This window comes from Physeter macrocephalus, chromosome 2 (assembly GCF_002837175.3).
Source record: "Physeter macrocephalus isolate SW-GA chromosome 2, ASM283717v5, whole genome shotgun sequence".
Lineage (NCBI taxonomy): Eukaryota > Metazoa > Chordata > Mammalia > Artiodactyla > Physeteridae > Physeter > Physeter macrocephalus.
Window position 1 is genome coordinate 137019898 of NC_041215.1, and position 26145 is coordinate 137046042.

General features: G+C 54.8%; 1 protein-coding gene across 22 annotated transcripts in view; it reads right to left on the bottom strand.

Moving 5' to 3' along the window:
• HDAC4 (histone deacetylase 4) overlaps positions 1-26145 on the bottom strand; it is a 259275-nt gene that overhangs the window by 101166 nt on the left and 131964 nt on the right. For all 22 annotated transcript variants that reach the window (XR_008619437.1, XM_055090994.1, XM_055090985.1 and 19 more), the window contains one exon: positions 12844-13088. Coding sequence is in view for 21 of the 22 variants with exons in the window: in XM_055090994.1 (XP_054946969.1) it covers positions 12844-13088 (245 nt within the window). In the remaining variant the exon portion in view is untranslated. The remainder of the gene's footprint in view (positions 1-12843; positions 13089-26145) is intronic.

Sequence of the window (26145 nt, forward strand, 5' to 3'; positions counted from 1 at the left end):
CGGCAGAGGCTCAATTCAGCCGACACACCGGACGCCGGTTTTCCTCAAACCTCGACCAGCAAAAGCCCCCAGGCGGGAGGTCTGTGCCGCCTCCTCCCGCCCGACGGCTCCCCCGTCCCCGTGTCTGCCCCCCTCCCTCTGTCTCTCGCTGGCTGTCCCCTCCCCCTCTCTGCCCACCCCTTGCTCTCCCTCTGTCTCCCTGCACCTGCCCCTCGCTCTGCCTGTCTCCCCACCCCCGCCTGCCCCCGCTCTCCGGGGCTCCGGCCACACGCACTTGCCACCTTGGGAAGGACCTGAGTGGGGTCAGCCTGGCCGCCCACACCCTCCACCCCGGCCACCTGCACGGAGCCGCCCTCATCCACAGCACCTTCCAGGTGGGCCCCCACGTGCCCCTCGCTGCTGGGCGGGCCGGGCCCACCCACCCTCTCCCTGTCCCCGGGTGGAGGGCCCACCCACCCTCTCCCTGTCCCCGGGCGGAGGGACGGCCTGGAGGGGAGCCGGCAATCTGTCACCCAAGAGGCCCCGGGACTCTCCGTCGAGGATGCTTCACCGACGAGCGAGCTCCCCGTCATGGACCACGTGTGTGAGACACAGCAGGACTGAAACAGCTTTGTGGCCGCTCCCGGGGACCACGGCAGACACCTCCTTGCGGCCCCGCTGGCCCACCTGGGAGCCTCCGCAGACAGCACGGCCGGCCTCCGGCCTCCCAGCCCTGCTGCAGTGGAAGGGACCTGATGGCAGGGCCCCTCCGGAGCCTGGCGGGCTGGTCACACTGTGCCCGCACGTGCAGCAGGGGACCCACGGCCCCTGCCCACAAGCCCTGCCGCGAAGGGGAGGCGGTTCCTTTCCAGCTGGGACCACAGGGACAGAATGGCAGAGAGGTGGGTGCAGCTAAGCCCAAAACCCGCGCAGGAGGGAGGGGGAGGGAGGCGGCCGCGGACCACGCAGAGGAGCCAGTGTCCGGACCCCGCGCAGCAGCTCGCACCTCCCGCAGGGACACTGCTACTCGGCCGGGGCTCCCAGACCGCGTCGTGCAGCAGGGCGTGCAGGGGCGTGGCCGCCAGGAGTGGGTACACCCAGCTCAGCACCCACCCGCGGCGTCCCTGCACGCTGGGTGCCACTGCTGAGAGCTGTCTGTGGAAAACAATATTACCTTCCCAACACCCGGCTTACAGGACCTCAGGGGCAGGAAGAAAGTTGCAGAGGCCTTTGCGGGCGGCTGAATTCCAAGAGCAGACCTCCAAGCCAGCTTCCCGATTTTGCAGTCATTGCTGCCAGCAATCAATACACTCTGGTTTGACCACGGGTTGAGCTTCGGTCCCTTCAAGCTGATGTCGCTGTGCGTGTCCATAAGGTCACCTTAAGAACTTTGCTAATACATTTCAAAACAGTGATGTTTTCTTCTCTTTTAAAAGGAAAACCGAACGACACCACTGGGACAAAAGAGTAAAGAGGTGGGGCCAAACCATGTCCCTTATCATTATAGTTTTCCTCCAGGAGGCACAACTCAGAGCTGCACTACCTGCTCTTCTCAGAACAGGCTCGCACGCCGAGGAAGGAACCTCTGCCAGAAGAAGTATTTGTTGATCCGTGTGGATTCAGAGACTCCTGCCGGGGGGCCCATGGCTGCGTCTGTGGGTAAAGGCCCCCAGCGGCTGTCACCAGGCCACTGCCAACTGCTCTGGGATTCCACCTGCGTGGCCACAGCCTTCAGAGACGGACGACTCAGAGGGCTGCCTGGTCAGGAAGAGCCAAGGCTGTGTCCTGAACAACGGACCTTGGAAGGAAGAACCCCGCCCTCTTGGTATTACCTACACCCCCAGATTGCCTTATGTACAGCCCCGGGTTCCCTTTCAACTGCTCGGTGTTCACTTAATGTGTAAATGAGGCGCAGGCAGAAATTCGCTTAATATGGTCTCACAATATTTACTTTTCACCCAGAACCCAGAAGGAAAGTGAGATCTCTCAGTTGTCATTACAGAGAGACTAGAAACAACCACCCCAGACCCTGATGATTAAAATTCACAGGATGACCAAACTCCCAGAAAAACGACATTGTCATTGAGTGTTAATGAAAGGAGCAGTTAGAAACCACAACTCTGATTCCCCGGAATGCCCCAGAGCACGACTGTGTAAAAGCCTGGCGCGGGCAGTGCAGAGCCGGGACTGCTGTGGGGACGCGGGGCTGCCACGGTGAAGTCCACGTCCACCTGGGACCGGAACCCGGAAGTTCTGTGCAGCAAAGGCCCAACAGGCTTGCCATGTAGGTCTTTCAAAGATGGTCAAGGAACTTCTAAGGCATCATGTGTCCCACTATCTGAGGGAAGTACAGGGCAGACCCGATGACCCTCGGAGGTCACTTTTGATAGAGAGCATCTTCTCTTGGATGCTGACCCCCAGGCTCACGTGCTACTTGGCCATGGTTTCTAGGGACCATTTGCGACTAAACTATTCTTCCCTATGGGGTCCTCAGGACGGAACCACGTCCATCTTGATCTCACTGGATTTCCTGGCTCAAATCGAGGAGGCACCCTCCTTTCAGTACATTCAAAAATCACTCTTCCCTCTGGACTCCTGGCACATCAGCATTATCCAAAGGTCCCCTAGACGTGTCATTCATGTTCCCACCCAAATCTGGATACTCAAAGGCCGCAAAGACAAAAAGGTCAGCCATCAACATGCTGGTCAGCAAGAGGAAGGCCAGCATCACAGACACCCGGCACTCTGAACGCCGCGGACGCTGCGGACTGGACATGGCCGTGAGCGCTGGGGGGAGGGGAGCATGGAGGAGGGGAGGGAGTAATGAGGAGGGGGAGGGGAGAAGTGACGGGTGAAAGTGGTCAAGGGGGAGCCTGGCCGGCCTCCCCTTCCTCCGCCCTCACCACCCAGTCTCCATTCGTGTGACTCGTGTTTTCCTCCCAGGCGGGGTGCCTTGGAAGCTGCATCGCCTTGAGACCAGTGGCGGGTCCCCTCCCTCTGCAGGGCATCCTGGCTCCTTCCCTCCATGGGCTCACCACCACCGGGACAGACTTCCTGTGGTGGCTCAGGGCTGACTGAAGACTCAGGCTGTGTCTGACCCCGCCTGTCTTCTCTCTGCAGACAGCAGGTCTGAGCGAGCCCGTGAGGGTACTGGGCCGGATCAGAGGCAGTGTGTTTATCAGCAAGAGCCAGTGAGGAGGAATGAGATAAAAACCATGTCGCAAGCCAGCGCAAGAGACGGTTTTCTTTGCAGAACAAACTTCTGCAGCTGCCACCTTTGGAAATACACAAAACGACCCTTCTCTTCTGCAACTGCAGGCAGCCTGCAGCACAGAGGGCACAGTCAAAGGTGAGCAGGACGCCTTATAAAGCACGACACTCTCGTGTGCCACGAATGCTTGGTGGCAAAGGGAAAGCCAGGCCCAGCATGGCAGCCGGAGTGGCCATCAATGCCCCCTGGGGCAGCAGGTCAAACAAGGCCATCCACCTGCCCATAAACAACTTCCTAGAAACCCAAAGTGCCGGGTTTATGAGCAATTCCTGACCGTAAGCCCGTTAATTAGGCACAGACAGGTTCAGGGATGACGCAGGGCTTTTGGCTCCCACGCGCTTTCCCAGGTACCAGGGTTATGGCAACCTAAGTGCGTCCTGCAGGCTCATTAAAACTTGCCTCAGGTGACCCGGAAGCTGGGGCCCCAGGTAACATCTCTCCAGCTACCTGGGACAGGTAATAAAGAGAGTAAACACGAAGGCCTGGCTCCCAGCGCCATAAAACCAGGTTCCTTTCAATGTTACCCCTTTCCCTTCAAGGAAAAGAGTCACATGCTCAGCTAAATAGCTCTTAAAGCTCTCTCCTGTCCATGGAGACAGCACAAATCACACCAACAGATTTTATGCACACACACACACACACACACACACACACACACACACAAATGTATAAAAATTCAGCCTTACTAGTAAAAAAGGACATGCAAATAAAAGAGTGGAAATCGTTTTTAGTTTTTTCCCATTAGACTGGAAATACCCTGCGAGACCTGGGAAGGGGACATCCAGGCTGAATACAGCTTTGGAAGGCGCAGGAACTCTTCCGGAGGGCGACCCGGCAAAAGATGCTTTAAAACGTGTAACGTGCACACAGTATTTTTCATCTGAAGCGATTTATTCTGAGACCTGCCCAAAGGATGGGGCCTGCAGTCTGGTCCACAGCAGGAACTGTGGAAGATGAGCCCCCGTCTCCCAGGATGGCACCTGCCGGACAGACGTGTCGGGACCGGCGCCCGCCGTGCGGTGTGGACGGGGAGGCTGCAGCGCCAGGGTCACGGGTTCGGCCCCGACTTTGGACCCTGGCTGCTTCGCAGCCACAGCGGGGGTGGCATCCACGCCGGGAGCGTCCCCAGGCTCCTGGCCCACTCACAGCCCGTGACCCCACGGGCTCCTGGTTCCGGCAGGACGGACCCGTCTAAAGCCCCTCCCAGCGCAGGGGTTCCTCATGGGGTGATGAGAATGGCGTGGAACCAGACAGTGGTGATGGTTGTACCATAGTGTAAATGTACTAAATGTCATTGAATTGTACACTTTAAAATGGTCAAGTGATGAGCTTCATGTTATATGAATTTTACCACAATAAAAAAAAAATGAGTGAGGGAAAAACTAAGTATTTTCCATAAAGAAAAGGGAAAAAAATGAGCAGCCACTTCTCTCTGGGCTCCGTCGGGGGAGAACGAGCTAGGTCCCCGTGTGTGTGCCCCAGGCCGTCGGGGTCCCTGGACGGCTGCTGGGGACGAAGGCGGGGCCTGGGTTCTCCTCCGAGCTCCCCATCCTACCTGACGGGCAGCAAGAGAGAGCAGCCTGCATCAGCAAAGGAAACGGGCAAACTCACCTGTGATGAAAATGATCAGGATCCTGATGAGCGCTGGAAAACTACAAAACAGCTCAGGTGATGATGAAATTGTGTCCAGCACCGACCCTGCCGACAACCTCTTCTAAGAGAAGAAGGCCAGGTCTCTCCACACAGGGCCCAGGAAAGGCCTTTTGTCCCTGGGGAGTCACCTGCTTTTATTTACCTCTGCAGCCCGGGAGGGTGGCCGTCTGATCTGACACCACAGGAAAATGGTTACGGGCCTGGAGAGGGCGCCTCCCATGCAACACTGAGGGAGACCCCAGACAGGGAGGAGAGGCCCGGCTTTGCCTAGCTCTCCTGCAAGCCTCACACCCAGGGCAAGCCCTCACCCGGGGTCCAGCCTCAGCCACACAACCGCGGTCCGTGGCGTGGGCAGGGCCCCTCACGTACGTGCCGTCACAGATAACTTTCCAAGACCCCACCGTGGTTACAGAAGTTTTAGTCAATGCATCGAAACAAAAAGGGAGGAAACAATTATAATTTGCAGATGACATCACTGTCTACTTAGAGAACATGAAATAACCAATTACAAATTTCTTAGGACTAAGAAGAAAATTCTAGACATTGGTTGGCTCACAAATAATAATGAAATCAAGAGCTCTGCACAGACAGTGACCAAGGGGAGAATAAAATGAAGAAACAGTCTATTCATAACAAGAGAAAATATATAAAATACCCAAGAATAATTAAATATAAAATCTACAGCCCTTATATGAAAAAAAGAAAACAAGGCTTTTCGTAAGGACAGAAGAAGCCTCACATCACAGGTGGTAATTCCATATTCCTGGATTAGAAAGTTAACAGCAGAAAGTTATTAGTAGATGTCCTGCTGATTTATTAACTTGCTGCAACTTCAGTTGAGTTTGCAGAGCAACTTTGGGGGACGTTATGAGAACTGATTCTGATGCTCACCTGGAAAAATAAGAGCTCACCCGGAGACAAGCTGAGGGAATTAAAAATGAAGAACAAATGTGTGGGGAGTGGAGACCTGCACGGTCGGATCCTGAAACACGAGCACAGGCTCCTGCTGACACTGGGTGGGGCTGGTACGAGGAACAGACAGGGCCGGAGACAGACTCGGCCAGATAAATATGCGCTGATTATGGGACAGAGCTGGCGTTCTCTAAATCGTTTAGAAAACTGCTTTGCTTCACGAATGAGGCGAGGCCAAGTAGATAATTGACAAAATGTAGCGGACATTGAAATAACGCCCTTAATTTATAAAGAACACTCACATACTGATGAGAAAAAGACAAGCATTGCAATAGAAAAACAGCAAAGAAGATGATAACTGGCAGAAGAAATGCAGTAAGCGCATAGAAATATGGCGAGAACCACAGTCAAGGAAATGCAGGCACGACATGAGACAGAATCAAAATAGAATGTGAACAAGTTCCACTAATGCGTCAGACGGCGGGGTCAGCCCTGGCCCCTCTCCTCTGGGAGGCCAGTCACTGCTCAGCCAGCCCGCTGTGTGCGGACCGTGGAAGAGGGAAAACGGGGTGGGGCAGGTAGCGACCCGCGCAGCAGGCTGTGGGTGGGAGGCAGGGTGCCCTGCGGCGCCCAGCAGAGGTGGCTACCACCCAGGACAGGTCAGCGAGTGCTGGCTGTCGTGGCTACTGCTGCTTTTACTATTGTGCTCTCGGAGTAAGCGGGGGGGGTGTGTGTGTGTGTGAGAGACAGAGAGAAAGCGAGAGAGAGACAGAGAGACACATGCATACCCGGGACCTGGTGTAGCTTTTGGAAAGAAACACGGCAGGAAATAAAAGCCACAGAAAAGGACTCATCCTGGGTCAGCAATACCATTTCTGTGTTGTTTAGACAAAGGCATATGATTCATGAACGAGGACACTAAAGACAGAAGAAAAACTGGAAATGACCTTAATGTTCGGCTCTTCAACTATTAGTGCTCATTTAAATTCACTGGGGTTCATTGTAAGGCTACAGCAAAACCATTAAAATCATGCTTCTGAAATGTATGTAACGGTAAAGGGAAATGTTAACAATACAGTAAATAAAAACCACGTGTCAGTATAATCCCAATTCCATAAAGCTAGAGATACACACACGCACAATTTACATAATATACGGTTACGGGAATCCACTACAAAATGCAACCGCTTTCCTAGCTAATAGCGCTGGAATCACATCTTCTCTGTGATTTGCAATTATTCAATAATTAACATTAATGACTGTGGCGATCAGAAAGAGATCATGATGAAAACATTCCTTGTAAAAAACGACACTGCCTGGGATGCAAACAGCAGGGCCCTGCTCCTCTCTCGTACACAAGCCTTGGGGAGTCCGGGGGCCTGGGACCTTCCCCCTCCTCCTCCCATTTACCTACGCAGGTGTTCCTCCCGGGGTGCAGGAGGCTCCAGGGAGATCTGTGGGGAGGACGCTGTGAACAAACGGTTAGTGAGGAGGTCAGACGTGTGGGTGAGCGTGGCTGAGTGGACACAGGCATTCACTCCCACTCCTGTCGGAACCACGAAGAGGAACGGCGCTTTTTAGGAGACGCGGATTCACAGGCACAAAGCCTGCAGGAAGGACTGGAGAGCAGGTCTGTCATCAGAACTTTGGAAGATGCAGAACTGTGGAGATGAGACCCGGCAGCACCCCAGAGGCACAGCCCAGATGGCACCGTCAGCGTCGCGTTCTACTCCGAAGTGCTCTCACCACGTCTCCATCAGTGAAATGGAATATTCGATACATTCCCAATACAAAATTGTAAGTATTTGCCAAATAGCAAAAAATCACACATTGATGGAAACATCACTGCCATGGATGGAGGTCAAGGGGCGGCAGGTCTGAACCCAGAACCTTCAGAAGGTGGCCAAGGGATTCTGGCTTGCACGGAGGGCTCCCAGCGTCCAGACCCACAGCCCTGTCCCCTTCCTCCTCTCTTCACGTGCACCCCGGCTTCTCACTGTCCCCCTACCCGAGCCCTCCTCACGTGCACCCCAGCTCTTGTCAAAATCACTGTTACCGTAAGCCCTCTCCCACCTTCCCTGGACTAGGGTGAGGATCCCTCCTGGAGAAGATGACTGCGCTCCAGGCCCGGTCTGTCACAGCCCTGCAATATCCATTCCTCTGGGTGTATTCCCATACGGGCTCTCACCCTGACCTTCAGACTTGCCATGGCCAGCGAGGCAACAGCATCCATGACTTACACGGAGGCTTAAACCACTCTTGCCCTCTTGCTGAGCTTGGAACTCAGAAACCGGCAGATAATCCAGCTGCCAAGCACCAGACTGGAAGTGAGGCTACTCCAGGTCACCCCGTCACTGGGCAGCTCACAGCTGATCACAGGAGCATGAGAGAGAGCCCAGACAACCCTCCACAAACAAACGACTGCTGTAGTAAGCACTATATTTGGGGTAGTTTGTTATGCAGCCAAAGCTGACTGAGACACTCATGTAACAGATTCTTTGTGGTCTTATAAAATAGTGGCCATCACCACTCAAGCAGGAAGGACTTTGTGCTGGCTTATATGCTGTAATTGTTTTCCTTTTTGCAAAAAGCAAATATTTAAACCATTGATCCTGATCTAGAGATGTAGAACAGATTCATACCTCAGATACTTTGAAATGCAAAAATCATGTTACTACATCATTATACTTAAAGATAGTCTGCAGTACACGGCTGAAACTGTAGCCATGATCACCAGCGTTTGCACACAGTGAGAAGAGCTTACAGGTTTCTCAAACTGTGGGACTGGATTTGCACTGGAGCATGGGGAACTCAGCCAATAGGAAGGGAGGAAATCGCTAACTCCAGGGAAAGCTAAGAGCTGTATCAGAGAGGTCATGAAACCATTGCATGGTGTGTGTCGGCAATAGGCACACACACAGACACAAGAATGGAGCCCCTGATGGTTCTTTAATCAGAAGGATGGTCTCAGTATATGAAGCACCCGAAAAGTGGCAGTGTATGCGTGTGGGGGCGGGGCCGGGGATGGAGGGAGAAAGCCTAGTCTCTCCAGCAAGTGGGAAATAATCAGCCCATGGGATCTTTAATGCAAGGACGAAGCAGACCATCTACAAACAGGGAGCAGAAGCCAGCAGAGACCTGGGGCTGGGGAGCCAGACGGGAGGGCAGGGAGGGACAGCTTCTGCTTGTTTACGCGGTACTACGTTTCCATTAGAAACACTGGAAATAGGGATTCCCTGGATAAAATTTTAAAAAATTAAAAATGACACACAACAAACCCGCAAAGCAGCAAATCTAGGTAAGGCTACATTTGCCAGGTGATCACCTAGGCTATCCCGGCTGACATAAACACCCACGGACACCACACTCACTACTCTCACAGCCCTGGGCCTCAGTAATCATGCTGCCTGGACCCCACTCTGGGGAGAAGAAAACTAACTGCGCAGGGGGAACGGGGCTCCTGAATCAGCCACGACCAACAAAGACACTGCGCCTAGTACAAGTGCAACGCTGAGCGTCGAAACCCTAGGAAAGATCTTCTTTACCCAGGGTTAACAATTTTAGTTACATTTAAAAAGTATTCCCTTTTTACCTATAAAATCCTATTCAAATTCACTGATGATTTAATGACACTAATTCGACCGTGTGCTCGAGAAATCCGTCTGACAAACACCACTGCCAAATGCCACTAACAATATGAGACCTTGTGAAGAGAGCGTAAATCATCAAAACAGCAGCCGACTGATGGTATGATACAATTGCATAGTTTAAATGGCTTTAGGCGAATGATCTCCATTTTAAATGGAGAAACAACAAACGATTAAAATGCAGAGAGCACGTAACCTTGAGATGCTTCCTGAGCCGCGTTTCTGGGGCTCCCACCATCTCTGGGAGCACCCAGCCTGTGGGTCAGGGGGAGCTCGGGGTACCCCTGGCTTCCGGGCCCTCTCTGCACAGAGCCTGCAGGTGCTGACAGGAGGACCCAGGAGGGAGAGACTCTGTTCCATCTCGAAGAGGTGACACAAACTCCTGGAGCACCAGATGAGGAGAGAAACTGGGGGTCAGGGAGAGAAAGCCCACCCCAGGCCGAGGCCCCAGGACAGCGGGAAGCCCGGTCTCGCCCTGAGGGGGAAGCACCAAGCGGGCTCAAGAGCGTTCCCGATGTTTCTTGCTTATTTGTGCAACCCCTCACATACGAGAGGTTGTTGATGTCTCAATTTCTCATTTTTTTCTCGTAAAAGCTACAGACTCAACCAACACAGACACGAGAACATAAGCAACCAGCGTCTTCCGTAATCCTGCTCAGCCCCGAACCCACCATCGCCAGTTTCCGGTATAGTCTCTCAATCGGGGCTGTCTGAGTGAGGACGAGGGTGCAAAAGGGGAGTGAAAATAGAGAGAAGCGCGAATCCCGAGTTCCTTCTCCAGCCAGGCGCCGGGCCCGGCGGGCAGCTGCCCGTTACCAGGTAGGCACGCGGATGGGTGACCTACGGGGGGAGGGGCACACACAGGGCTCCGCCTCCCAAGAGGACGGGCAGTGCGGGCCCGCTGGTCGCCAGGCGCCCGCTTAAAGGGGGGCGTATCTGAGCGGGCCGGGAAGACACGAGACTGCAGTGATCCTTCAGCCTTCTGAGATGAGATTAAGATACGGGACGGTGATGGCCAAAGTTCAAAACGCCGGCTGGCCAGGAGGAGAGGAACTCCGCTCCGCGTGGGCGAGCAGCGCTGCTGGTCGGGAGAGAGCCAAGGCTGAGCTTCTAAATTGCTTTTAGGGGTCACAGAAACGTGAGGCTGCAGCTTCAAAGACAAAAGGAAAGGGGCGGCCTGTGGGGGGGCTCTTGTCAGTACTGAAAGGCAGGCACCTCGTGGGGCGCCGCTCACAGCCAGACCCCTCGGGGCGGGGCCTCAGCGGGAAGCCCCACCCCCGTCCCGTCCCCGCCTCCCCCCGCATCCCCGTTTCCCCGGCACCGCACAGAGCAGCAGCCGTGAGCAAGGCGCTGGCTTCCCCACCGGCAGGGCAGGTCCAGGCTGCATCCCACAGCGCATCCCACGGGGCCGCCCTCTCCTCCCAACAGCCAGGAGGAGCAGGCGCTTCGCATCAGGGGAGCAAAGCGCGTCGCGCTGGCTCTCGTGGACCCTCGACCACTCCACCCCAAACTCGAGAGCACTTATTAAATAGCAGAGGACCACGATGGCCGCTGGGACGTCTCCATGGAGTCAGGTGACCTCTCAGGCAGGGGCACTCGCTGGCTCAGAACACTACAAGCAAAGCCATGAGGCCTGGACTTCCAGCAGCTCTGGAGGGTGTTCTCTCCTTGGTTTGTCCACTGCCAACCTCAGAAGCCCCACGGGGTCAGGGCAAAAGGCAGCAGTGGCAACAACAAAGCTGCCAAGACCCACGGCCTCGGGTGCCGCTCTCAGCTGGCCAGAGGCAGAAACAGACAGTGCACGGTTACTCTGCATGGCACCAGTGCACACACACCATCTGGGCGCAGGCTACCGAGGAGGCCAAGGCCGGCCTCAGCGACGTCCAGCCGTAGGTGGTGTTGGTCTCTATGGAAAGGGCATCTCAGAAGCATGTGGGCTTTTAATTCTCCACATCCCTGCTGTCCAATCCAGTAGCCACTAACCACACGTGGCTGCAATGCAGCTGGTCCAAACGGAGATGTGGTCTCCGTGTCTGGTCTGCGATGGTTCGCTGAGACTTAGCGTGAACAAAGCTATTTATATGGATCACAGGTTGAAATAATATTTTAGAAATATGAGGTTAAATAAAATACATTACAGTTAGTTTACCTTGTGCAGCCAGGTTCCCAACGACCCCAGAGATTCCTGCCTCCTGGTGTTCACCCCTTGCCTGGGCCCCTCCTGGGAGGGTTGGTCGTATGACAGTAGAATAAGGTAGCAGGGTTGGGGGATGTCACTTCCAAGATGTGGCCAGAAGACACCGACGCCTCCTTCTTGGTCACTTGGCTCTTGGGTGCCCACTTTGGGGAAGTTGCTGTTAGAGGCCCACGTGAGGAGGACCTGAGGCCTCCTGCCCACAACCACAGGAGTCAGCTGGGAAGTGGGTCCTGCAGCCCCACCCAGCCCTCAGATGAGACCACAGCCCTGACTGGCAGCTCAACAGCACCTCACGAAAGACCCTGAGACCCTGAGGCACAGCCAGCAGTGAGGCTGCTCCTGGATTCCTGACCCCCAGAAGCTATCAGATAGTAACACCGTTTGTTATTTTAACCAGCTAAAAAGCTTTTGGGTAATTTGTTACCTAGCAATAAATAGCTTACCCAATCTGGTTTCTTTTGGTGTTTTAAGGTGGCTACAGAAAATGTAACGTTACCTACGTAATTTTAATATATACACATTTCTGTTGGACAGCATTGCTCTCCATGTTTCCACGTACAGTGAGCACACATTATGATCACAGACGTCATAACTGGTCCCTCAACCACATGACGTGACTTCTCTATGCACCACTAATGCATGCTTCTTTCTAATATGTTTACTTTTAAAATCTGAGATCCGATTAAATACATGCAGAGTGTGTACCAAAAAACAACCTATGTTAGTTTTTTTCTGATTCCATTTTAATGAAAAGTAAATATTAATATCTTTTTCAAATCATAAAAAGTCAGTGGGAAAAATGGAGAGTGGGCAGACAAGTCCCAAGAAGAAAATAAAGATGATCTGCCAACACGGGTGTTTCTTCTTGCCGGTAATGCTGCTGTTTACGGACATGTCTTATCTTTGTAGATGAAGTCAGATGATAAGCATTTCCCCTAATTTAAGCACGCTTCTACAGCCCGACTTTAAATGCTGTTCCCACCATTGGCCACATCTGCCCCGGTTTACTCAACCAGTGCCCAAGTGCTGGACACGCAGGTATTAACCGCACAGCAAGGAATATGGCTGTGCATCAATCTCAGCGCTACCGCCGGTTATGAGGGACGGCCCTTAGCACGGAAACGACGGGGCCACAAAGCGCGCGGGCTCCGAGGGCTCCCGGGGGCGGGCGGCAGGCGACTTACTCTGATGTGCTCGTGCAGCTGGGCTTCGTGCTGCCGGGACAGCTGCTCGTGCTGCCTCTGGAACTCGGCGATGAGGATCTGCCTCTGGAGCTGCTGCTTCTGCTTGAGGGCCAGGAGCTCCTGCTGCAGCTGCCGTTCCCGGACGCCGGGCTCCGTCGTGGGCAGCGGAAACTGGTGGTCCAGGCGCAGGTCCGTGGGCACCGCCGGGGGTGCCGCTGGCAAAGGCAGCGCCGAGGCCACATCCGCTGCGGGAGAGAGCACAGCACAGAGCGCTGGTCACCGTGGAGCCCCAGCCCGGCCCGCCCGCCCAGAGAGCCGCCGCCAACAGTCGGGGTGCCCCCAGGCTGAGGGCCGCTGTACGCTTCGGACGCCTCTGCACCCCCTCCCTCAACAGGCTCAAAAGGCACGGCCCGGAGGCCTTTGAGGTTTCTATCCCTCGGGCAAAACTCAGTGGACGTCTGGACCAGGACACACACTCCCGCAGGCTCTCTTCCCTCCACCCGACCCTCCACGAAGGGGCCCCTGCTCTCTCAAAGGACCTTGCTGCAGGCCCAGCGGCCTTTTCTGACATCCTTTTTGAAAGTCGACGAAAAGAAAAAGCAAGAAAAACGCTCTAAAGAGCACTGAACACCCGTAAGTAGGGAGGCAAATCGCCCAAGCTTTTCTCCTTTTTACAAAGCCACGGAAGAGTCATGTGCCGGAACCACAGGACAGTGTGTGCCACTGAAGTGGTCCAGACGGACGCTCCGGATGGGGAGAGCGTTTCCATGGTGAAGCGAGCGCCCTCTGGAAAACCGGTTTACCGGCTGCAGCCAATAAAACGCTCCCCCAGCTCGACCGCACAGCTTGCGCGTCAGGGTTACGTGCTTCTGCGCTTTGCCAGGAAACGGACTGTCTTCACTGCACTGATGTATGGCCCAGAAAGAGCCACAAGTGACTCTGATTAGAAACAGAAGCTGAATCGACCCTAAGGCCTACAAATCAGTACCAAATTAAAGTGAGAAAAAGAATGCAGAAAGCAAGCCTTAAATTATGGACCCCACAAAACAACCCGACGTGCGTGCTCCTCCCACGACAGGACAGCATCTGAAAAGCCAAGGGGCGCCAGCAGGGCGCCCCTTACTTCCCGCGAGGCTCCTGTGCTGCTTCCCCCCTTCTCGCAGATGAGCGCCCTGGGCGCTGCTCGTAGAGAGAGGAGTGAAGACAGCCCAGCACCGAGGCCCACGGCCTCTGTCCCTTCCAAAAAGCCCCCCTCACAACCTGCTCTGGGCTCACGCAACGGCACGGACCAGACCCGGGGACCGGAGGCTGGGGCCTCGCCCTCTGGGGGGCTCAGGGCTCTGATGGGAGCCCAGACTCAACACCCAAGGGCCGCCAACGCCAGTTCCTCACCACCTGGCACGGGGCCTCATCCTAGCACCTCTGCCTGGACCCTCTGCAGGTCGGGCCTTGCGACAGACGCGCTTGGCCTCGTCCTGGGGTCTCCCTGAGTGAGAGTGGGCCACTCACACGCCGGACATAACCCGGTCCCTCAGGAGTCTGTGCCCCACAGTCCATAGATTCTGGAAAAACAGCCCGTAAGTAGAACCACCCCTCAGGACAGGGCATTTCTGTGGTCACTGCCAGGCGGCAGGTCCCGTGCCAACCATCCTTCTGATGAGTTAGGCGAGGTGGGGCAAGGCCCGGCTCTGGCGAAGCCCTGGGTTCTAACCCCCGAGCTGACTCCCTGAGCCCTGGAGCCCTGGACTAGAACGTGGCGTCACACCTGCAGGGCCGCTCACCTCGGGAGAGCGTGGGGTGCCGCCCGGGGCAGAGAGGGGCCCTGGCTCCGGGGCTGAAGACACTGTCTCTGCCGCTCCCGGGACCAAGGCCCTCCACCCCAGGCCCCCAGAGCCTGGAGCAGCTTCCATGCAAGGAACGCCGGGGAGGGACCTGGCCACAGGGAGTGGAGAAAAACCCTCAACGCTCAAGCAGTTTCAGAAAATATCCAGTTCTCTCTTTGAAGCCCTAACAAGCCTGGGATAAATACCAGCTGACTGTTTTTCTTTGGTTTCTTCCCCCAACTTTTTAAATGTATGTATTTCTTTTTTTCTAGTGGGGCATGAGGCTTGATGTGTGACGAGGTCTTTATTTGATATTTACGTGAGAAAAATCTGCACAAACGAACTGTTTTCGTGAACAGGCCCGGGGACCGGTGGACCCCACCAACCTCCACTGCACACCAGCTGGTAAAGACTGGCTTTTATTAACTTCCTTTTTCTTTTTTTTGATCATTTTTATCACGCAGTATAGGAAAATGGAAAAACAGTGCAAACAACACCAGTTTTATAAAACCTCAATCAATATTTTCCCCCATTTGCTTCAGACTTTCTTTTAAGGAACAGAATATTATGGAGGGCAAGGAGGAGGGCTCAGGAAAGAGACTTAGAGAAAAGAGAAAAAGTGACCTGACATCTTAAAGGAAATTCAGTTCATGTTTTTCTTTCTCCAGCGGGGAGAGGTGGTGTATATTATCCTGCTTTCACTAATCACAGTGCTGAATGCTTCCTGAAAAACACTGTTACTGTGAATGATGGCAGATTTTTCCAGCTCCCTTACTGCATCCACGGATGGGATCAGAAAGTTTTTCTATTAACCGGTTAACCTGCCTAGTTCCCTCATGGATTACAGGTGAGTTACTTAGCAGACCTCCTCAGGTTAGTTGGCCTTTGCTTTCTTTTTTTTTTGGTCTGCGTTGGGTCTTTATTGCTGCGTGTGGGCTTTTCTCTCTAGTTGTGGCGACCGGGGGCCGTGCACAGGCTTCTCACTGTGGTGGCTTCTCTTGTTGCGGAGCAAGGCTCAAGACCCGCGGGCTCAGCAGCTGCGGCACACGGGCCCCAGAGCACGCGGGCTTCAGTAGTTGGGGCGTATGAGCTCAGTAGTTGCGGCGTGCGGGCTTCAGTAGTTGTGGCATGCTGGCTCAGTAGCTGTGGCTCGCGGGCTCTAGAGCGCAGGCTCAGTAGTTGTGGCACACGGGCTTAGTTGCTCTGCGGCATGTGGGATCTTACCGGACCAGGGCTCGAACCCGTGTCCCCTGCACTGGCAGGTGGATTCTTAACCACTGTGCCACCAGGGAAGTCCCAGTTGGCCTTTGCTTTCTAAGGATAAACCCGACTTGGTCTTCCTGGGTTACACACACACACACACACACACACACACACACACACACACACACAAAGAGTCGCTGATGTATTCAGCCTGCGACCGTTTCATTACGCACATTTGAATCCATAGTCATAGGTGAGACTGGCCTGCGGTGTCTCTTACACTCTGCTTGTCTGGTCAGGGAGCGTAATTTTAGCTTAAAAAAATAACCACAGAGAATTTGTGAAATAACCATATTGCCTGCATTTTGTAGCAGTATCGTCTCACCTGCCCTGACAGCAGGGGTGGTCAGACGTGGCCCCCGCTCATGCGACATGCCAAGGTGACCTAGGACGCTACGTAGGAACAAGGCCATGCCCACGACGCTGGGCATAAGACGGCCCATGCACTGCTGTCTCACACCCTCTCCCTACTTCTCATTCTTCCTAGGAGGGGTCAGGAGCGCCACCAGAAATGTCTAGTAGTTAACGTCTTCAGAAACTGAACATTAAACCACTTTAAGGGATCCTTTTTATTGACTCCAAAACTAAGATGGGCCAAACGTTTGTAAGCGTGCGTTCATGTACCGTGGAAACACTCCTGCTGGGCGCTGGCGGGCTGTTCCCAGTCCAGCCTGTGGCAGGTCTGATGTGAAGACAGGCAGGAGGGGGCAGTGGGGCCGATGGAAGGCCTGGGGAAGGCTTCACACCTTCCCCAGGTGTGAGGAGGGGGCTGCATCTCTGAGGCGGGAGGGGCGCTGGGGGTGAAAGAGGTGGGGCGGTGGCCGCAGGGGCAGGACGGGAGGACTCGCGGATGGCCGGGCAGGACTGGGCCCTGCGGATGGGGCGGCAGGGCGGGGAGGGGCGTCACACCCACCACCCGTGAGCTGAGCCTCGCTTTGTTTACTGCACCTTTTCTCAGCCTCCTCTGTGTCTGGAGGCGAAGGAACCTTAGAAGGACACACCCCCTGGTCATGCTACAGACAACGGAGCGGATGCACCCTGGGGGTGGGCGCGCAGGGTGGCGAGGAGACCCCCCCCGCAAGCCCCTTCTGCCCGCAGTGAACAGACAGAAAGGAACGGGGGGCACGGGGTGGGGGGCACGTGCTGTCCTCGGCCCGAGGCATATCCCTGTCCTCACGTTCCCTCCACATTTACTGTGAGAAAGGGACGCAAGTCCTGCCCGGGTTTACCCTTTTGAGGTTTCACATAGAACTTCATTCTTCTGCTAGAGAAAGTCAAAAGCAGAGCAAAGAGAATGCAAAGCTAGACGTCACCTCCGTCAGACGCACCGCGAGCAGCTCCTGCCATTTCTTCACCTCTGAAAACAGCACTGCGTTTACAGACACGCAAACCAACACTGGAGCTTGCACGAGGCCAGGGCGCGCAGGCAAGGTCCTCCTCCCGCTTCGTGTGCCCCGCCTCGGGCAGCCAGGCGGGTGGGGAAGTGGCCGAGCGGTCCCCAGGCCTGGCCTGGGCAACCCACAGTCCCCGTTCATTCCCATCGCGGGCGGGTGCGTCAACGTGACTCGGACTATTTCTGTACCAAAAACTCTCTGAAATGCCATGAGTTCCCAACAGAAGCTGCTGGTGCTTTTGACCCAAAGAGCCCTGAAGAAACAATGAAAGCTTCTCTACTTAAAGAATGCAGCATCAAGACAAAAAAGCCTGTATTCTCATGAATATTTTATGGCAGAGTAGAAAATTGCTTTTATAGGTTGTGCCTTGAGAAACATATTAACACAATCAGACTCATGACGTTAGTAAAAGCACAAAGACTATATTCAGAGTTTCAGTAAGAAATGGCAAGCCTGGGCTGTGAATTATAAGTTCTCAATCAGAAACAGAAAAAATCTGCTAGTCTCTATTTTTTATTTTAAATAAATGATCAGAAAAAAAGAAGGACACTATAATTTTCCATTACATGGGTTGGGTCCTCTTTTCATAACACCATTTCATGTCATCGTATAGACAGGAAAGAAAGAGAAGGGCTATTCTTTAGAAAACAGGGCCGAAGTTGAGGGTCCGTTCAAGTAAAGAACGACTCATTCAAATCTAGGGGACAATAAAAGATATCTCATCCATGGAGCCACGATTTCCTCTTACCATGACATCTGCCTGCGTGTGTGAGGGTCACGGAGAGAAAAGACTGCAGGGGGTGGCAGAGGAAGAGAAAGAAAGGGAGGGGTATATAAGAAACGCTGAACTTAGTTCAAAATATTTTCATCTTTTATGGTGAAATGTGTCACACACCCTGGAGAACAGAAGGGTTAAGGGTGACACAGTCACCCCCCCCCCGCCTCAACCAGAACCAGAGCATCGCTCTCCGTGCCCCACACATCACACGCCTGTGCCCCCAGCAACATTCTGACTTTGTCCAGCATCCCTGCTTTTCCTTCTGGTTGTAACATCTACAGATGTATCCCTACACATGTGTTCTCCACGTGAGTGCAGTGAGTACAGCAGCGGTGGGATGGGAGGTGACAAAGGTTCCCAGGAAAAGACAGAGTCTCAGTTCAGGCTGCCTTCAGCTTCTAGGACAGCTGACAAAAAAAGAGCTCTGTCCGGGCGAGGTCAAGGGCCACCCCCAGCGCAGCACCCGGTGGGGCCGTCCCGTGGACCAGCACTGCCCTGCTTCCTGCTTCCACTCCACCCAGGCTGTCCTCCAGGTGTGAGGCTCGCAGGAGGCCCCATAGGGAGATCCGCCTCGTCTGGTAACTGAGGCCGGAGGGCGGGGAGGTCCAGACGGGTCAGCCCCCCTCCCCACGCCTGCCCCGGCGGCGGCTGAATCTCCAGAATCTCCTGCAGAGCCGCCCTCCTGAGGCCGCCCCCTCGTCCTGCCTGGGATCCCACTGGTCTCTGTCCCAGAGTAGATCACCTGATCCCTTCATCCCACTCTTCATTCTTCTTTCTCGGTTCACTCTTTTTCTGCAGGAACTCAGCCTCCAAGAGTGTCTTGAAAAAGGAGGCGTGTGAGCTTTCACGTCTGAAGATGCACTTACTTCCCTGTCAACGTTATCATCACTTGGGCTGTGTACAGAATTCCAGCTTGAAAGTCACCTTCTCCGGGGCGGTGAAGGCAGTGCTCCAAGGCCTCCTTGTTCTCGATACCGGTGTTGAAAAAACACCAGAGCCGCTCTGGCTCTGGCCCCTTTGTGCTTGCCTTTCCCTCTGGATGTTTGTAAGACCTTCTCCCTGTCCCCAGTGTTCTGAGATTGGAGAAGCAGGTGGCTTGGTGAGGCTCTTCCTTCCGCCACCGTGGGGGGCGTGCAGCTGGCCTGTTCAGTTTCTCCAGTCGTGGGGAATTTCCTTGAGTTATTGGGTTGGGCAAAAGTTTGTTTGGGTTTTTCCGTAAGATGTTACGGATATTTTGTTGATCTCCTTGTTTCTGTTTTCCCCTTCCGAAACTTCTTGGGTGGTAAATCTCCTGGAACAATGCTCTGATTTTCTCTTTCATTCTCTCCTATTTTCCTTTTCTGTGTCTAATGCTCAACTTTATTCGAGATTTCCTTAAATGTATACTCTAAGCTTTTCACCGAGTTTTGCACATTTTCTGCGGCTGTGTCCCCGAGTACGAGCGGAGGTGAACCCTAGCTGGAAGCTGCGAGCAGAGAGGTGTTCTCAACGCTAAGCTTCGCTGGACGGTGCGGGGAGCTGGCCTTAGTCAGGACGCACCAGGCACCCCGGTTTAAGGCGCAGGCGCCCAGCACAGCGGGGCGTCTGCTTCTCGGCCAGCCTGCATTCCACCTGGCCCAGCCCCCTTTTGCTCCTGTCCCGGAGGGCGGGACGTGGGGCTGCTCTTCGAGGCTGCTGTGGCGTCTATCCCCCCGGGGCTCTTGGTTGCACTGACAGGAGGCTCGGAATCTGGCTTTTTCTGCCCAAACTGCCAAATCGGTTAAGACTTATGGCTCTACTTTCCAACTTGCAGACTGTTGGTGATGTTGTTTCCTTTTCTGTTCCCCCAACTTTGTGAGCTGATGACATTTCTCTGCAATATATATTTTTATTTTTTAGGGAAAAATTTCAAAAACACACAAAGGCAGAGAGAACAGTATAATCGACTCCCAAGGATCCATCAGCCACCTGCCACCTCGGCCAACCTTTCCTTTTCACACCCACCCGCCGCACTTCCTTCTAGATCATCCTGAAGCCTACCAGCCAGCCCAGCATGTTATCCATAAGGTCTTCGGTATCTCTAAATGAACTCTTAAAAACCACAGTCGAATACCATCAACCTACCCAAATAAATGAACAACTCCACGACATTATCAAATAGCCAGAAGGTATTCCCATTTTTTTAGAGAGTCTCATACACATTTTTTCAACTTTATTCAAATCGAAACCCAACGAAGGTCCATTCACTGCAATTGGCTGATATACCCTTTGAATTCTTTTTAATCTAAAGGTCCCCCACCTTTGCCCTCACCCCTGCCCCCTCCAGCTGATGGGCTGAAGACACTGGTCACCTGTCCTGTGCTGACTGAGCCTGAGGTGTAGATTCCCTGGGAGCTGGAAGGGGGTCTGGAGGCCCAGAGGATGCAGCTCTGGTTCCTAGCAGGGCCGCCTCCCTGGAGAGGTCCTGTGCCCCTCAGGCTCCTGTGTTATCGGCAGCTAACATGCTCACCGATGATGTCTTCATCGCTGTAAACAGGGCTTTTCTAGCTCCATCCACCCCTCTTGATTTGCTAGCTACATTACTTCTATAGTGAGAAAGGGTCCCAAGTCAACTATCTTGTTATTCTCACAAAGGGTTTTTAGAAGAAAGGCAGGGCGAGTGCTTGATTCTCTTCCTTTATTTGTCAATTTTTAGAAAGAACGAGCTAGCCCTGTAGCATGCTCCACGTGTGATCAGGGAGGAGGGTTTTGGTTTTCGGGATCACGGTGAACTGAGCCTCTGTAGTCCTGTCCTAAGGCTGCTGTGTCACTCTGAACCCACAGGACGCCCGGGAGCAGCTCTCTGTGCAGCTGAGACAAGGTGTCCCGGGCTCTCCCTGCACTTCCTGGGCCCCACAAGGAAACAGATGTGTCTCCAAGGATAACTGGGTCCCTTTAGTGGGAAACAGTAGAGACCATCATCTAGGTTTTGGGGTGACATGGCTTATAACGAATATACCTTTATTGGAGCTTTTGTGAATTTCAGAAGTGAGTGAAATTAGATACACATGTTCAATCTGTCATCTCACCGCGGAACTCTGGGTGCATAATTTATTAAAAATATCATTCAAAAGGGCTGAACAGTCACAATCAAGTTCCATTCAAAATACTGATTTATATGCAATATCATTTTCCCCAAAGGTGCTCTTAACTGAATTACAATTATTCTATTTAACTCTGTGTGTGTGTGTGTGTGTGTGTGTGTGTGCGCGCGCGCATGTGTGTGAAAGGGAAATGAGGTACAGAAGTCAGAAGTGCTTTTTAATGTAAACATTTAAAAATATGCTGTAGGGAATGTAAATAACACAAGTGACCCCCACCGCAGCTTCTTATGCAGATGAGCACGTATCTCATTTCTTTTTGCCTCCTTTAGATGTATATACACAATGCCAAAGAGATAACTTATGTGAACAACCCACTATCATATAAATTATGCTTGAAACGTAAAGATAAAAAACATTATGGTGCAAGAACAGGCGGTTATGTTTTACATTGTTTTGTTTTCAGTTGAGATCAAAACGTAAAGAAAGAAATAAACGTATACTACGTGGAAGTGTTTATACGTGTACATATAGGAAGGTTTTAAATCTGGTCTGGGGCAGGGAGAGAGTTGTGACACACGTGGAGTCCATTAAACATAACCCTCTGAGCTGTGCTTTCTGTGCACGCGGTTTCCTTGCACACATCTAGACGTCAAGAAGGGAGCGGCCCCGGCCTACCCGTGCTTCTGCCTTCCAGACGAGAAGGGAGTTGATCCCTCTTCAAAAGCAAGGAGAAATATACCGGAGCAGGGCACGGGGTGCTCCAAGCTGGAGGTAGGAGAGGATGTCTGGGGCAGGCACACCTCCCCCACTTCCTCCAGGTCAGTAAAAACGTCACGACGGGATCACAGTCCTGTGGGCTGCTGGCCTGGGCTCACTTAACGTGTGAACAGGAACGCTGTAGGATATGGATGGATACCAGCATTATCCCCATTTGCCAGGTGGCGAAACTGAAGTTCGGGGAGTCTAAGTGACTTGCTCGAGGCCACACAGCAAATGTCACCGGCAGACTCCGAGCCGGATGCTAACCACGGGTACCCCGACAGTGACGCGATGCAGAGCAGGGAGAGCTGGGGGCCCGCAGGTCACCCTGGGGCGGTGGTTCGCAGGCTGGGCGGCGTCAGCAGCTTGGGGACTTGGGAACAGCAAGGCCCGGGCCCTGCTCGGCTCCAGCAGCGCTCGGGCAATCAGGACCCCCTGCGGCCCGAGAGCACCCCCGCTCCGGAGCTCCGAGAGCGCCTCCCACACCCTGGCCTCCACGCCCATGGCTCCGGCTTTGGACTCCGTCCTGACCACAGGCCGGGTGTCCCCCGCGATCGCCGGCTCGCTCTAGCGCCCTGCAGTCCAGTGCCGTCCACGGGAGAAAACTCTACTTTTCCTGAAGAGCTCCTGGGGCTGGGGTGGCCACAGGAATCAGCTCTGCGAGCTTCTTCTCACGGCCGAGACAATGGCCCCGAAGGCACAGCCAGGCCGGGTCTGTACCACCCAACCGGCACGAGGAAGCAGGTTGCAAAGCACCACGGAGCCAAACGCGGCCTGCTGAGCAGGGGCGGAGACCGAAAATCCCTGAAGTCTTATTTTCGCTGCTAAAAAGATAAAGCTACCATGAACACCAGGGTGATGTTTCACACCACTGTCTCTTCACCTAAGTCAGATTTCACCACCACCCACTCGTACCACGCCCCCGAGCGACAAGTTTTCAAAGTGCTTCTCCCTGGCAGAGAGTCTAAGGCCGTCAATACCCTGAGGCCTGGCCTCCCAGTCAGTGCCTCCACCAGGGGCGCCTTTCCCACAGCTGCTTCGATCCGCCCTGGAGGTCCCCGCTGGGCTGCCCTGAGTGTCCGCAGACACCAGCGAGAACACCACAAGCCACCATGGGGGCAGCAGAGCAGGAGGTGGCACTGTTCGTGGGAAGCAGCTCTGCGGCCTCCACTTCCAGGCACCGGGGAGGTGTTTCCAAGTAAAGCTAGTGAGAGAAACCCAGGCCAGGCCCCCTGCGTCAGCGGCTCCTGGGGCCCGCGGCACACAGACCTGGGCCCTCAAACGTCCAGTGTGGGTCAGAGCGCGGGGACACGATCGCACGTGCAGCAGGGGGCGGGGCCCGTGCGAGTTCACATCCTGCCGGGGGACCAGCAGGCGCGTGGCCGGGGCCGTGCGTGTGGCCCAGGGTCCGTCACGGGGCCGGGATGCAGCCTCGAGCCTGGAGGCCTCTGTCGCAGGGGCCGCGCAAACGCAGGGAGAAGAGCCCGGGGCGGCTGACGCGGCGGGACGGGCGTCCAGGCAAGGCGGGCGGAGCTGAGCCCATCTTGCCTCCCGGGCTCCTGAACACCTCTTCTCCCAAAGTGGGCCCAGAAAGCGCTTTTTTTTTTTTTTTTTTTTTTTTTGCGGTACGCGGGCCTCCCTCTGTTGTGGCCCCTCCCGTGGCGGAGCACAGGCTCCGGACGCGCAGGCGCAGCGGCCACGGCTCACGGGCCCAGCCGCTCCGCGGCACGTGGGATCCTCCCGGACCGGGGCGCGAACCCGCGTCCCCCGCATCGGCAGGCGGACTCTCCACCACTGCGCCACCAGGGAAGCCCCAGAAAGCGCTTTTTACTGAGCGTGGTGAAGACCCAAGGTGAAGCCTTGCGGTCAGGATGCGGGAGAGACCCCCCAGAAGGGCGCCAGCTCACGCTCGGTAACCACACAAGGGACAACTGAAGACAGAGGTCACGGACATGCGTGAGGACACGTGCCCATGGCGCCCGGGCTCGGGTTCCCGGCAGCCCAGACGTGAGGCCCCAGAGAACAAGCCCGCTGGCCTCCGCCACCAGCAATGTCCGCTCTGCAGGCCGCAGGGCACCAAGCCCTGCCCTGAAGGGTCCAGCCCTCGGGCCGCTCAGCCTTACGGAAGCTTCCAGGAGCTCCCACAGAGCAAGGAGAGAGGAGGGGAGGAGCCCCGGGCCCGGCGTCAGGTTGGATCAGCCAGCGCTACAGCCTTGCCCTCCCAGGCCACAGGGCCCAGCAGAGCCCACCGGGCAGACTCTGCCCCCAGCACACGAGGACGGGATCCAGGAGCGTCACCGTCCGAGGGAAGTGCGTTCACTTGCAGGCATGGGACAGCAGCAGGGGCCAGCGCCCTAGGGACGAAAATTCTCCTTTTCGTGTGAACAGGAACTTCCCTTTGTAATGATCAGGTTATTTTTAGCAAAATCAACTGAAGATTCATAAAGGATAAGAACGGGCTGAACGCGCTCAGATACCGGAAAACTCCATGTCGGGCCTTAACCAGAAGTGAAGGTGCCTGCCTGACTGGAAACCTTGGTAACGAGGGATCACAATGTGAGGACCCCAAAGGGAAGGAACTGCAGCCTCTTCTCCCTCTCCGAGAAATACAAACCCACAAGGGTCCTTTGGGTCCTAGGCTGGAAACCCCATCAACTGAAACAGACTCGGGGGTTTTGCAAACCAACAGACTGGGGCTGACAGTCCCAGGACCGTCTGCAAAGGGCGGGCAGTGTGGTCACCCGCGTGGAGGGCAGCGGCATAAACACTGGGAGGAAAAGGAAAGACGGGAGCCGGCCTCCATCCTCCCTGGCTGCGACCCCGTGTGGGGGCATCACCCAGCTCTCCGCACCCCCCCAACGCCAGGAGCACAGAGTCAGGCCTGCAGGCAGCAGCCCGCCGCTTGCCCGTTTCCAGGGCCGCTGACCCGGCCCCGGCCCGGCCTCCTGCTCCGCCAGCCTGCTGTGTTCACAGCAGCACAGGTGAGGGGCCCCTGGGTGCCCACAGACACGGAGCCAAAACGGATTCTCAGCTTCAGCTGTTGTGAGCGGGACGCAGACACACGCCAGTTTACGAGGCACCGAAGAACAAGAATGCGTCTATTTAGTGCAGAGGGAGAAACAAATGCTGGCTTCATCTCCTCAAGGCGGGGGGCTGAGCCCGCGGCAGCTGCTGACAAGGAGTTTAGGTCAGATCCCCCCCCCCGCACCCCCTTCTCTTCCTTTATCAAAGAAATAGAAAGCTCTTTGGAGGACAGGCGCGCACAGGGAAGAGAATTAAGACAACAGGGCAGAATCTAGGTGATGTCAGTGTTTCTGTTTAAGTCAGACCATCGTTTCAATGAGGCCCCTGCTCCTCTCCTTTCTCACTCACTCCACCCCACACCAGCCCCCCGTCCTCCAGCCCAGCTCCCCACCACCCGGCAGGGAGGTCAGAGCCTGCAATTCAGGCCCGGGTGTCGGTTTCAAAGTGTGGGCCCCCGACTGACTGTGAAGGTCAGAGGTCAGACCTCAGAGGCAGCATCTGAAGACAGATGGCTGAGCATTTCCAGGACTGGTGGGAGACAGGGAAGGCACAACCAAGCTGGGAAACAAACCAATAACAGCAACAATCAAGACAGTTTCAAAGTGGAACCACAGACACTAGAGAGAAAGGTCAGCAGACCCTGAGGACGAGTGAGGCTGCCCGACAAGGGACGCACAGAAACGGCCAGAAAACAGTGAACCAGCTCTGAGCGTGGAGAGAAACACCTGCCAAGCTAGAACTACGTGCTCGGGGAAACCGCGATCAAGGTTGAATGCAGGGGCTTCCCTGGTGGCGCAGTGGTTAAGAATCCGCCTGCCAATGCAGGGGACACGGGTTCGACCCTGGTCCGGGAAGACCCCAAATGCTGCAGAGCAACTAAGCCCATGCGCCACAATTACTGAGCCTGCGCTCTAGGGCCCCCGAGCCACAACTACTGAGCCCGTGTGCCACAACTACTGAGTCTGCGCTCTAGAGCCCATGCTCCGCAAGAAGAGAAGCCACCGCAGTGAGAAGCCCACGCACCGCAACGAAGAGTAGCCCCTGCTCGCCGCAACTAGAGAAAGCCCGTGCACAGCAACGAAGACCCAACACAGTCAAAAATAAATAAATAAATAAAATAAAGTTTAGGGCTATCCTGGTGGTGCAGTGGTTGAGAGTCCACCTGCCGATGCAGGGGACACGGGTTCGTGCCACGGTCC